Source organism: Sus scrofa, chromosome 7 (assembly GCF_054392235.1).
Source record: "Sus scrofa isolate SSC_HxYL_T2T_F1_AM1 chromosome 7, Sscrofa_HxYL_maternal_Yorkshire_Landrace_v2.0, whole genome shotgun sequence".
In the NCBI taxonomy this organism is placed as follows: Eukaryota; Metazoa; Chordata; class Mammalia; order Artiodactyla; family Suidae; genus Sus; species Sus scrofa.
In genome coordinates this window covers 20,654,165-20,668,153 of record NC_139389.1, presented here as the reverse complement: position 1 = coordinate 20,668,153, position 13,989 = coordinate 20,654,165, and the positions used below count along the sequence as shown (strand labels likewise).

The 13,989-nt window shown below is 37.8% G+C and overlaps 1 protein-coding gene across 7 annotated transcripts in view; it reads left to right on the top strand.

Annotated features, from left to right (window-relative positions):
- The window catches only part of SLC17A3 (solute carrier family 17 member 3), a 47,361-nt gene that overhangs the window by 21,969 nt on the left and 11,403 nt on the right, over positions 1 to 13,989 (top strand). For all 7 annotated transcript variants that reach the window (XR_014809769.1, XM_084967617.1, XM_021098417.2 and 4 more), the window contains exons 2-3: positions 6,979 to 7,095; positions 13,637 to 13,848. Coding sequence is in view for 6 of the 7 variants with exons in the window: in XM_084967617.1 (XP_084823743.1) it covers positions 6,979 to 7,095; positions 13,637 to 13,848 (329 nt within the window). In the remaining variant the exon portion in view is untranslated. The remainder of the gene's footprint in view (positions 1 to 6,978; positions 7,096 to 13,636; positions 13,849 to 13,989) is intronic.

Sequence of the window (13,989 nt, the reverse complement as noted above, 5' to 3'; positions counted from 1 at the left end):
CCCTTGGCAACCACAAGTCCATTCTCCAAGTCCATGACTTTCTTTTCTGTAGAAAGGTTCATTTGTGCTGTATATTAGATTCCAGATATAAGTGATATCATATGGTATTTGTCTTTCTCTTTCTGACTCACTTCACTTAGTATGAGAGTGTTTAGTTCCATCCATGTTGCTGCAAATGGTATTATTTTGTTCTTTTTTATGGCTGAGTAGTATTCCATTGTGTATATATACCACATCTTCCTAATCCGATCATCTGTTGATGGACATTTGGGTTGTTTCCATGTCTTGGCTATTGTGAATAGAGCTGCAGTGAACATGCAGGTACATGTGTCTTTCTTAAGGCAAGTTTTGTCCGGATATATGCCCAAGAGTGGGATTGCTGGGTCATTTGGTAGTTCTATGTATAGTTTTCAAAGGTATCTCCATACTGATCTCCATAGTGGTTATACCAGCTTACATTCCCACCAACAGTGCAGGAGGGTTCCCTTTTCTCCACACCCCCTCCAGCATTTGTTATTTGTGGACTTATTAATTTTGGCCATTCTGTCTGGTGTGAGATGATATCTCATGGTAGCTTTGATTTGCATTTCTCTAATAATCAGGGATGTTGAGCATTTTTTTTCATGTGCTTGTTGGCCATCTATACATCTTCCTTGGAGAAATGTCTATTCAGGTCTTTTGCCCACTTTTCAATTGGGTTGTTAGCTTTTTTGCTGTTGAGTTGTATAAATTGCTGATATATTCTAGAGATTAAGCCCTCGTCAGATGCATCATTTGACACTCCTTTCTCCCATTCTATAAGTTGTCTTTTTGTTTTCTTTTTGTTTTCCTTTGCTGTGCAAAAGCTTTTCAGTTTGATGAGGTCCCATGGGTTTATTTTTGCTCTTATTTCTGTTGCTTTGGGAGACTGACTTGAGAAAATATTCATAAGATTGATGTCAGAGTATGTTTTGCCTGTGTTCTCTTCCAGAAGTTTGATGGTGTCTTGTCTTACATTTAAGTCTTTCAGCCATTTTGAGTTTATTTTGGTGCATGGTGTGAGAGTGTGTTCTAGTTTCACTGATTTTCATGAAGCTGTCCAGGTTTCCCAGCAATGCTTGCTGAAAAGACTGTCTTTTTCCCATTTTATGCTCTTGCCTCCTTTGTCAAAGATTAATTGACCATAGGTGTCTGGGTCTATTTCTGGGTTCTCTATTCTGTTCCACTGGTCTGTATGTCTGTTTTGATACCAGTACCACACTGTCTTGATGACTCCGGCTTTGTAATATTGCCTGAAGTCTGGGAGAATTATGCCTCTTGCTTGGTTTTTGTTCTTCAGAACTGCTTTGGCAATTCTGGGTCTTTTGTGGTTCCATGTAAATTTTTGGATTGTTTGTTCTAGTTCTGTGGAAAATGTCATGGGTAATTTGATAGGGATTGCACTGAATCTTTGGGTAGTATGGCCATTTTTACAATATTAATTTTTCGAACCCAGGAGTATGGAATATCTTTCCATTTCTTTACATCTTCTTTAATTTCTTTGATTAATGTTTTATAGTTCTTGGCATATAAGTCCTTTACCTCCTTGGTCAGGTGTATTCCCAGGTATTTGATTTTTTTAGGTGCAATTTTAAAAGGTGTTGTATTTTTGTATTCCTTTTCTAATATTTCATTGTTAGTATACAGAAATGCGACTGATTTCTGAATGTTAATCTTATATCCTGCTACTTTGCTGAATTTGTTGATCAGTTCAATTAGTTTTTGGGTTGTATCCTTAGGGTTTTCTATATATAATATCATGTCATCTGCATACAGTGACAGTTTTACCTCTTCTCTTCCTATTTGGATGCCTTTTATTTCTTTCGTTTGTCTGATTGCTGTGGCTAGGACTTTCAGAACTATGTTGAATAGCAGTGGTAAGAGTGGACATCCCTATCTTGTTCCAGATTTTAGTGGGAAGGCTTTCAGCTTTTCTCCATTGAGTATTATATTTGCTGTGGGTTTGTCATCAATGCCTTTGATTATGTTAAGGTATGTTCCCTCTATACCCACTTTGGTAAGAGTTTTTATCATTAATGGATGTTGGACTTTGTCAAATGCTTTTTCTGCATCTATTGAAATGATAATGTGGTTTTTGACTTTTCTTTTGTTAATGTAGTGTATGATGTTGATTGATTTGCATGTGTTGAACCATCCTTGTGCACCTGGGATGAATCCCACCTGGTCGTAGTGTATGATCTTTTTTATATGTTGTTGGATTCAGATGGCTAAAATTTTGTTGAGAATTTTTGCGTCTATATTCATCAAAGAAATTGGCCTATAGTTTTCTTTTTTGGTGGTATCTTTGTCTGGTTTTGGAATTAGGGTGATGGTGGTGTCATAGAACGTCTTTGGGAGTATTCCTTCTTCTTCAACCTTTTGAAAAAGTTTAAGGAGTGTGGATATAAGTTCCTCTTTGTACATTTGGTAGAATTCACCTGTGAAGCCATCCAGTCCTGGACTTTTATTTGCAGCGAGTGTTGTTATGACATATTCAATTTCATTTCTAGTGATTGGTCTGTTCACTTGATCTATTTCTTCTTGATTTAGTTTTGGCAGGCTGTAAGTCTCTAGAAAGTTGTCCATTTCTTCCAGGTTGTCAAATATGTTGGCATACAATTGTTCATAGTATTCTCTCATGGTTTTTTGTATTTCTGTAGTATCCATTGTGACGTCTCCTTTTTCATTTCTGATTTTGTTTATTTGGGTTTTTTCTCTCCTCTTCTTGGTGAGTCTAGCCAGAGGTTTGTCAATTTTGTTTACCTTTTCAAAGAATCAGCTCTTGGTTTTGTTTATTTCTTCAATTGTTTTTTTTTAATCTCTATTGATTTCCTCTTTGATCTTTATGATTTCCTTCCTTCTGCTGACTTTAGGTTTTGTTTGTTCTTCTTTTTCTAAGTCATTTAGGTGGTGGGTTAAGTTGTCAATTTGAGATTTTTCTTCTTTTTTGAGGAAGGCCTGTATTGCTATGAACTTCCCTCTGAGAAATGCTTTTGTGGCATTCCATAGATTTTGAGTGGATGTGTCTTCATTATCATTTGTCTTGAGGTATTTTTTAATTTACTTCTTGATTTCCTCATTGACACATTGGTTTTTTAGTAGCATGTTGTTTAGTCTCCATGTAGTAAGTTGTTTTATCATTTCTTTTCCTATGGTTGATTTCTAGTTTCATGCCATTGCAGTCAGAGAAGATATCTGAAATAATTTCTATACTCTTAAATTTGTTGAGGTTAGCTTTGTGCCCCAGTATGTGATCAATTTTTGAGAATGTTCTATGTGTCCTTGAGAAGGATGTATATTCTGATTTTTTTGGATGTAATGTCCTGAAAATGTCAATTAAGTCTAATTTTTCTATTGTTTCCTTTAAGATCTCTGTTGCCTTATTGATTTTCCTTTTTTTTTTTTTTTTTTTTGTCTTTTTGCCTTTTCTAGGTCCACTCCCATGGCATATGGAGGTTCCCAGGCTAGGGGTCTAATCAGAGCTGTAGCCACCGGCCTATGCCAGAGCCACAGCAACATGGGCTCTGAGCCGCGTCTGCGACCTACACCACAGCTCATGGCAACGCCGGATCCTTAACCCACTGAGCAAGGCAAGGGATCGAACCCGCAACCTCATGCTTCCTAGTCGGATTCGTTAACCACTGCGTCACAATGGGAACTCCTCCTTATTGATTTTCTGTTTAGAGGATCTGTCCATTGTTGTGAGTGGGGTGTTAAAGTCTCCTACTATGATCGTATTCCCATTGATTTCTCATTTTATGTCTGTTAGTATTTGTTGTAGGTATCTGGGTGCTCTTATATTAGGGGCATATATATTGATGATTGTAGTATCCTCTTCTTGAATGGCTCTTTTAACCATTAAATAGTGTCCTTCTTTGTCTTTCTTTATGGCCTTTATTTTGTCTGATATGAGTATTGCAACTCCTGCTTTCCTGCCTTGTCCATTGGCATGAAATATCTTTTCCCATCCCCTCACTTTCAATCTATATGTGTCTTTTGCTCTAAGGTGAGTTTCTTGTAGGCAGCAGATTGAAGGTTTTTGCTTTTTTATCCAATGTGCCACTCTGTGTCTTATGATCGGAGCATCTAGTCCATTGACATATAAGGTGATTATTGATAGATACGTATTTATTCCCATTTTAAACTATGTTTTCCAGTTGATTCTATGTTTCTCTTTTCTTCTTTTCTTTTTTGGGTTGGATGGTTTCTATTTATTTTATGCTTGAGGACTTTTCAGTTTTTGTGAATCTAATGTTTGGTTTTGATTTGTGGTTGCCCTGTTTTTTAACCACATTAAGCCCTTCCTATATCTGCTTGCTTTTGCCTGATAGTCATATAGGCTCAAACACATCATTAAAACAAAAAAAAAGAATTATATTTTCTTACTTTCCTTCCCCACATTGTATGATTTTGATGTCTTTTTTTTTTAACACCTTCATGTTTAGATCTGTATGATGGCTTATTTAAGTGATCGCTTTCAAATTGTGGTTTCCTCCATCCTAATTCTTCTCTTTCTCTTTTTTTTTCTCTCTCTCTTTTTTTTTAATTTAGAGAAGCCCTTTCAGTATTTCTTTTAGATTGGGTTTATATTGCTGTACTCTTCTAGCTTTTGTTTGTTGGAGAAATTCTTTATTTCCCCTTCTAATTTAAATGCTGTTCTTACTGGATAGAGTATTCTAGGTTGCAAATTTTTTCTTTTCAGCACTTTAAATATATCTTGCCACTCCTTTCTGGCCTGTAGTGTTTCTGTAGAGAAATCAGCTGATAGCCTTATGGGGGTTCCCTTATAATTAATGCTTTGCTTTTCTCTTGCTGCCTTTAGAATCCTCTCTTTAACTTTTGCCATTTTTATTATAATATGTCTTGGTGTGGGCCTGTTTGGGTTCAGCTTTTGGGGGGCCCTCTGTGCTTCCTGTATCTTGATATCAGTATGCTTTAGATTTGGAAAGTTTTCAGCCATAATTTCTTCAAATGTATTTTCAATCCCCTTTTCTTCTTCTTTTATTTCTGGAATTCCTATTATATGTAGATTGTCCTGCTTTATATTATCCCGTAGGTCTCTTATATTGCTTTTGTGTTTTTTAATTTGGTTTTCTGTCTGCTGTCCTGATTGGGTGATTTCCATTATTTTATCTTCCACATCACTAATTTGTTCCTCTGCATTATTCATTCTGCTCTTTATTGCCTTAAGCTCAGTTTGTATCTCTGCAAATGAATTTTCTAGTTTTTCTTGGCTCCTCATATTTTCTAGTTCCTTTCTAAAGGAATCTGCATTACTGTTAATATCCTCTCTTAATTCCTTCAGTATTTTCAATACCTCCCGTTTGAACTCAATGTCTGTCAGAATGCAGAGGTCTGTTTCATTGTTGTCTGCTTTAGGCGAATTTTCCTGTTCCTTTAACTGGGAATGTTTTCTGTACTCCTTCATCTTGCTTGTGTTTTTCTTTTTCTGTGAGTCCGGGGAAGCCAAACTGTAGTCTTGTAAGGCTACTTCTTTGCAATAATACCCCTTTGTATTTTTTGGGGGGGTCACCATTTATTTTTGGTGTGGGAGTTTGAATGTTTGCTGTCTCTTTCTTCGATGTGAGCAGGCTGTTGTTCCCAGGATGCTCAGTGTGTTTTCAGGGAGAAGAAGGTAAAGAGTAGGGCCAGCAGTCAGTGCCTGGTCATTGGGTTCTCAGTAGCAGCAAGGACCCGCAGGAATGTGGCACAGGCTACTCCTAGTTGCAGTGCTCTCCAGAGCCTGAGTCTCAGCACCCTGCCCCCACCCGAGTGTCTCAGGCTGTTGTGTCTGGGCTGGTGGTTCAGATGATCTGTGTGGCTCTCACTCTGCTTTGCTGTTCTCAGTCCAGCTGCTACGCTTTTCTCGGTGACTTTGAGGTCCCGCCGACTCAGCCAATCTTTCCTCAGTTAGGTGGCTTCCCAGGAGGTGGGTTCCTTTTCTCCTTCACAGCTCCCTCTCAGGAATGCTAGTCCCATCCTGATTCCTTTTATCTCTCTTTTTTTCTTTTGTTCTACCCAATTATGACAAGAGTTTCTTGCCATTTTTGGAGGTTTAAGTTCTCCTGCCAGCATTCAGTTGATGTTCTGTGCCAGTAGTTTCACATGTAGATGTGTTTTTTGATGTGTTTGTGGAAGAAGATGTGCGTGACCTCTTACTCCTCCACCATCTTGCTCTGCCCCCCCCACTATAAATATTTAAGGTGATATATATCATTACACCAGCAACCACTTTATAATATGTAAATATATCAAAGTAATATGATCTACACCTTAAATTTATACAATGTTACATGTCAAATTTATCCAGTAAAAATTGTATCATCTCATTACCCAAGTGTCTAACTATTGATGGCACACTTATCAGCAATACTCACGGTAGGGTTAAATAGGCAAGTAGTATGAGAGTTGTCAGGGCTACCAGAAGCCAGATTCTCAGGTGCAATAGAGGAGGCCAGAGGAGCACAGCTCCAAGGTGACCCTCATTTGAAGTAGCTCTAACAATGATGACAATAAATTACATAGCAACCACTTGCTGAGCACTAGGCATGCACAGTCTATTGCATCCTTACAAATCTTTGATGAAGGTCCTGCTGCTGCTATTGCTGTTGTTGTTCTTATTATTATCAATAGATGGGAAAATGAAACATACAAATTTGCTCCTGGTAGCACTTGGCATGTCAGGTAATTCACAAGCCTGGATTTGAACTTAGAAATGCTTGGCCCCGAGTCCAGCTCTCTTAAACTGGTACACAGCATTCTAGATCCTAAATAATAAGCATTTCGAAGACCTAGGCATAGTATACCCATTATATTGAGCCAAGGATGAGTAATGATCCTCCTTATACCCCATCCAGATGGAATGGTCCAGATTTGTTTGTCTGTTGCCCACTTTTTAAATGTTTCAAAGGAGTTTCTTTTCTTGTGGCTGACACCTTGGATAATATATCACCCTGATAGGTGAAAAACCATCATCAGGAGAGAGGAACATGATGGACACCATGAAAGAGTTGAATCCCACAGTGGGGAAGTACTTCCAAGATACACAAGGGGATGAGAAGCTCAGTCCCAAGAAAGGTAAACTCAACCCAAGCTATGTGGTTTTAGGATTTTATGGTGGATTTTTACAATGTCATAATACGAAGAAATTAATTCATATCATTTATTTATTTAATTCTTTTAAAAAATCAAGTACTGTTAATGCACATTTGCAAATGCATGAGGGGAACAAACACCGTTATTCTAAAAAAGTATTTTATTTTTGATGATTATCTTCTAATCTTAATCCATATGCATTTACATTCTTGAAAACTGCTACCAAATAATCTCCACATAGGATTGTGTAGTCTTCTCTTTATCTCATATGATATTGTAGGAAAAATTGCATCACTTAATTATGTAAAGTACAAAAAATTAATTACAGAAACCTTGAAAAATCAAGAAATGTAAAAAGATTTTAATAAGCTTAAATCAGCCACTGTACTTTGTTTTTATTGCCTGCCTTTATATGTATATTTGACATAGTTCTGTGCTGTGTATATTATGTTTTATATGTTTCAAATCACACATACTCTTCCATTTGTTTTATAATACAATCTTTTCTTTTCTTTTTTGCTTTTTTAGGGCCACACCTGCAGCATATGGAAGTTCCCAGACTAGAAGTCAAATAAGAGCTGCAGCTGCCACCTACACCACAGCCATGGCAACTCCAGATCTGAGCTGCATATGCAGCCTACATCACAGCTAATGACAACACCAAATCCTTAGCCTACTGAGCAAGGGATAAAAAACCACATCCTCATGGATACTAGTTGGGTTAGTAACTGCTGAGCCACAACAGGAATCCCCCCCCCCTTTCACAATCATTATTCTTAAAGGATATGTATTACTATTCCAATAGTCCATATTATTATTCCAAAGAATATGTGTTATTATTATTATATCCAATAGATAAAATATTATTTACCTGAAAAAATCCTCCTGTCTTTGGATATTTAAGTTGTGGAGTTTGGTCTTTTGCTTTCCTACTAGAAAGATAGATAGATAGATATGACATATTGTATATGTTCTATATAACATTATCTATGTCTATATATATACATCATAATATCCTTTAACATAACACTTATCTGCAGTTGGATTATTATTTCCTCAGGGCTTTTTCCTAAGAAAAGTAAAAATTTGAAGCAATGGTTATAAATATTTTATTTCCACTGGAGACTAAGGTCTCTCATCTATAGAGACCTTAGTTTTTAATCTGAACAAAAGTGAGGCCACATAGAGAATTTTGAGCAGAAAAAGGGGTGATCAAATTTACTGAATGACTAGAGCACTCCAAATGCTGTATTGAGAATAGACTGGAAGCAGAAATTCAAGTTGAAGACTATGGCAAAAATCCAAGCAACAGACATTAGTAGCTAGAACCACATGGAAGAAACTATAAGCCAAAAGACAGCAGTTACCCTGGTGAGAAGTGGTTGAATACTTATATACATTTTGAATGTAAAGATAATAGTATGTTCTAGATAGATTGGATGTAGACTGTGAAAGAAAGATATCAAGGATAAATTGCAAAGTATTTGGAAGGATGGAATTTCTATCAGTTGAGTTGGAAAGGAGTTTGGGTGGAGCAAGACTGGAGGGGAAACTTAAGAGTTTAGTTTTAGATTGATTTTGATTTGTTGATTAATCAATTGATTTTTAGTGGAGCGAAAAATGATGCATCTTAAATCAATAACAACTTCAATTTGACAAAATGCAGTGTTATTGTATAATATATTGACTTTAAAACATGAGATGTTGCTCCAACATTATTTTTCATATATTTTAACTAGTTATCTCATCACCACTTATTACATAATTTTACCTTCCTTCATTAGCCACAACATCCTTTATTCAACATCCTTTACAATCATCCTTTTCTGTATGATTTTTGTGGATAGTCTTCCTTGGATTTTTTTTTTTTTTTGGCTTATTATTCTTTCTTCAGTATAATGATGTCTTAGCATTTTACCCTCATGACAAATTTCAGATCTTTATAAAGCAAATATCTTTCAATATTTGCCCTCCACCCCCATAAAAAATTCTTGTAGTCTGCTGATTCATATAGTCGGTCCTTATTATTTTTTACTTACTGCGTTTGTTTTCTATTTTTGCAAACATATTACCACAATCTTTTTTTTTTTTTTTTTTTTGTCTTTTTTCCTTTCAGGGCCACACCCATGGCATACGGAGGTTCCCAGGCTAGAGGTCTAATTGGAGCTGTTGCCGCCAGCCTACTCCAGATACACAGAAACGCCAGATCCGAGCTGTGTCTGCAACCTACACCACAGCTCACAGCAATGCCAGATCCTTAACCCACTGAGTGAGGCCAGGGATCAAACCCGCAACCTCATGTTTCCTAGTTGGATTTGTTTCCACTGCACCACCATGGGAACTCCCATATTACCACAATTATTATGTCATAATGACCTAAAATAACACACAATTATTATGTCATAATTCCTGTGGCTTAAAGTTCCAGACATGGCTTGGCTTAGCTGGTTCTTCTCTGGGTCTCACAAGGTTGCAATCAAGAAGTTGGCCAGATTGCATTCTCATCTGGAGGCTAGATTGAGGAAGATACATTGTGTTGGGGGGGCTGTAAACTGGTTATTAAATTAAGAATATGCAGATTATGACCTGCATGAGAGGACACAAGCCACCCTCAGGGGATTGGCTTATAGCTCCCTCAGCATCTGAGCTCCCACTTTGGGAAGTGAAAACCTTAGGATCATTTTGATTGAAGGCACACTTCTAGTACATTCACCCAAAAGAAGTAAAGTCACAAGATTATTACTTACAGATAGCCAGAAATGGGCGGAAGGTGGAGGGTGTCATTGCAGTGAGCCAGTGGACAGGGTGTCCTCCACCCTGGGTCACAGGCAAGCAGGAGATAGAATACAGTGTAGCAAGCACCTAATTATAAGGTGATTGGTATAGAGGTCACAAATTTTTCACAGGCTCAGCTCTAAGTGGTTATTTTTAAGGTGTCCAGGTCAAAGCAAAGCAGTAACTTGTAAATCCTAAACTCAGTCCCTTACCCAAATATCAGACTCTAGATGTGAGCAGGGTTGCTGTACTGTAAAAGCCTACTCAGCAACTCAAAATAGCTATTTTCTCATCACACCCACTTCCAAGCTCATTCAGATTGTTGGCAGAATTCATTTCCTTACAGCTAGACAGCTGGGGGGCCTGGATTGTGGGAGGATTTTGGCTGGAGGCCACTCTCAAGTCTAAGAGCCTGCCCACAGTTTGTTACCATGAGGGCTTCTCCAACTTTCTGCTTCCTCCATCAAGTCCACAAGAAGAGTATCTAGCTTCAGTTTGCTAAGATAGAGTCTCACATAATGCAATGTAATCATGGAGTGGCATCTCCTGTTTAGAAGTAATTCATATGACCTGTCCCAATTCATGGGGAAGAGATTACCCAAATATGTGAGCACCATGACATGGGAATCTTTGGGGATCACCCTGGCATCAGTCTGTCACATCAAGTAAAAAGTGAAGTCTCCCGGATTCTGATTAGAGTAGTACTGAATTCCTCAATATAACTTTCAAATTTCAAAAGTCCATAATTCACGGTGTCGATGCCCTCTTCCAGAAGGTAAATACTGTATCTTCAAGATATTTATTCATTGACACATACTCTCATACATGCATACAAGCTCACACATTTTCATATAGTTGGAAGTAACCATTGAAATTATTTAGCAGCCAGGACGGCATGGGTGCCAATCAAAGTAGACACATCTGGAATAATTCATTCATAATAGATGCAGGAAACAAATAACTTTAAGGACATGTATAGTAGCCTGTAGGGAACATTAATATGCAGTAAGCACCAGACTAAGCCTTTTAAATGCACCATCTAGGGAGTTTCTGCTGTGGCTCAGCAGTAATGAACTCACCTAGTATCCATGAAGACATGAGTTCGATCCCTGGCTTCGCTCAGTGGGTTAAAGGATTCAGCATTGCCATGAGCTGTGGTGTAAGTCACAGACGTGGCTTGGATCCTGCATTGATGTGGCTGTGGTATAGGCTGCTGGCTACAACTCTGATTCAACCCCTATTCTGGGAACTTCCATATGCCATGAGTGCAGCCCCCCACCCCAAAATTTAAAATAAATAAATACACCCTCTAGTGTATCTTTCAGCAGTCTCATAAGGCAGGTGTTCACCCATTTGTGAGCCATTAGTCTCCTGGTTTGCTGACACTTCCTTTCGGGAGCCTTTGGCCTCCAAGATCCCAAAGCAAATTGGGGAAATCAGAAGCCACAAGAAAAGATAAATTATTAGTTAATTTGATTTGGCATAGGAAGTTATCATCCAGCCTTCCTTTGCAAAGAAAGGAAAACCTTTACAAAGATTGATTTTATTTATTTATTTATTTATTTATTTATTTTTGTCTTTTTGCCTTTTCTAGGGCCACTCCCCCGGCATATGGAGGTTCCCAGGCTAGGAGTCTAATAAGAGCTGTAGCCACTAGCCTGCTCCAGAGCCACAGAAACGCAGGATCCGAGCCGCGTCTGGGACCTACACCACAGCTCGTGGCAACGCCGGATCCTTAATCCATTGAGCAAGGCCGGGGATCGAACCCACAACCTCATGGTTCCTAGTCGGCTTCATTAACCACTGCACCATGATGGGAACTCCCAAAGATATTATTTTCGAGCTCAGTCTAATTGCAGTGTATATTTCCAGTTTCTTCCAAATTCTTCCTTCCTCTTCCTCTCCATTCATTGCAAAGATTTTTGCTCCACTTAAAAAGAAAAGAGAAGAAAAGAGTAGGATCTTGAGGGAAAGGCTCTTTTGTAAATCCCAAGAAATACAAGCCACCATATACACACAGTACAGTGTTTAAGGGCATAGACACCTGAGCTATACTGTTAGCTGGCCCCTCAGTGCCTGTAAAATAGGAATAGTAGTAGTAGCTGCCTCATAGGATTGTTGTGAGAATTAAATGAGTTACTTCTCAGTCATCACATTACACAACCTGTGAGAAGTATCAGACACACCTGCTGACTCCCTCCTCCCTGTAGGAGTCAACCCCTTTCCCCTTGGTTTCCAGAACTTCACACTCTCCTGGTTTCCTTCCTACCCCACCAACCATTCCTTTTCAGTTTCCATTGCCAGTTTTTTCTCCATTTATCTAACCTCAAAGCATTGGAGAGCTCTAGAGTCCATCCTTGGTTATCTTCTCTATTTATTGTCATTTCCTAAATATGATGGCTTCAAGTATCAGCCATAGGTTATTAATGCCCAGTGTTAATGCCTCAGCCTCTACCTCTCTTCTAAAATTTAGAATTGTATATCCAGAAATGTTTTTAACATCTCCTCTTGGGTGCTTAAAAAGCATCTTTGTCTTAACTGTCCAATAATAAGCTCCACTGCCCCCAAACTTTTCCCACAGAATCTTTTCCTCAGTGAACAGCAACTCCATTCTTCTAGTTGTTTAGAACAAGAGCCTCTCCAGTGCCTCTCCCAAACCCATCTGTAAAACTGAACCCAAGATTTGGTTACTCCCACACTACGATCTCTCTGGGATCTTCTTTCATCTTAGTTCTGCTGCTACCACCTAGTCCACAGTTCTCTACTTCTGCATTATTACAATAACTTCTTCCTGGCAATAGCTGTATTTCCTGCAAATACAAAACCAGATGATTTAATTTTGTGCTCATTTTTTTTTCTGCTATTTTTTCACTATATTTTTCGTAGTTTGTGGGTGTCAGTTTTTCTCTAATGAGAAAATCTTTATAGAGTTTTAATTTCAAAATGTAAATGAAAGTTTGCCCTCAATGACTGAATAATATGAGAATAAATCTACATCAAAGAACAACTCTTTCAATGTTTAAAATATGAGTTATGTATAATATGTGTATTTGTGTATCTATTATACATAATGCACGTAGTATAAATTGTATAATTTAAATATGTATGCATAGGAGTTCTTGTTGTGGCTCAGTGGGTTAAGAACCTGTAAGTGGGTCAATCCAGCATTGCTGCAGCTGTGGCATAGGCCAGCAGCTACAGCTTGGATTTGACCCCTAGCCTGGGAACTTCCATATGCTGCAAATGCAATCGTAAAAAGAAAAATAAATATGTTCATGTATACATGTTTATATGTACTATTACTTTTAATACATATCCTCTATATTTCTATATGTGTATGTATGTATGTATGTATAACCTGGGCAAGAGAGTGTTTTTTTTTTAATTGTAGTATAGCTGTTTTACAATGTTGTATGAGTTTCAGATGTACAGCAAAGTGATTCCATTATACATGTATATTTTTAAATATGAGTATTTCATCAGCTATAGACTATAATAACCTAGGAATGGGAGAGACATAATTGAAGGAAGAACAGAATGCCTAAGAGTAAGCCATGGTCTATAAAGCCGTATTATAAAATACCCTTTGACTCATCTCAATGATTCCCTTCTTTTGTAATCTTTCTTCCCCAAAGCCAACAGAAGTGCCATTTAAATCCTTAGTTGATACCTTTCTGCATTATAACTTGTGAAAAATAAACAATGGTTCAATAAGGAAAGCACTAATATAATGTTATAATATTTCCAGCTCCAAGCTTATGTTCCACTCGCTATGGAATAGCTTTTGTCACACATCTCTGCAACTTCGTACTAGTGGCACAAAATGTTGTCATGAACATCACCATGGTAGCCATGGTCAACAGCACAAACCATCAGTCCCAGTTTAACGACTCCACTGAGGGGCTGCCTGTTGACCCATTTGGTGACCCAAATGATTCCCCGAAGAGTCTTCCTACAGGGGTAAGCAATGCAAGATCTAAGTTGTGGTCTTGTTTTTGCCATTTGTTTGTTTGGATATTTACTCTATGTTAAAAAGTTTTCATTGAGGAAATTGTAATTTGAAAACAAATGAAAGATCTAATGAGGCTTCTTAAATTATGA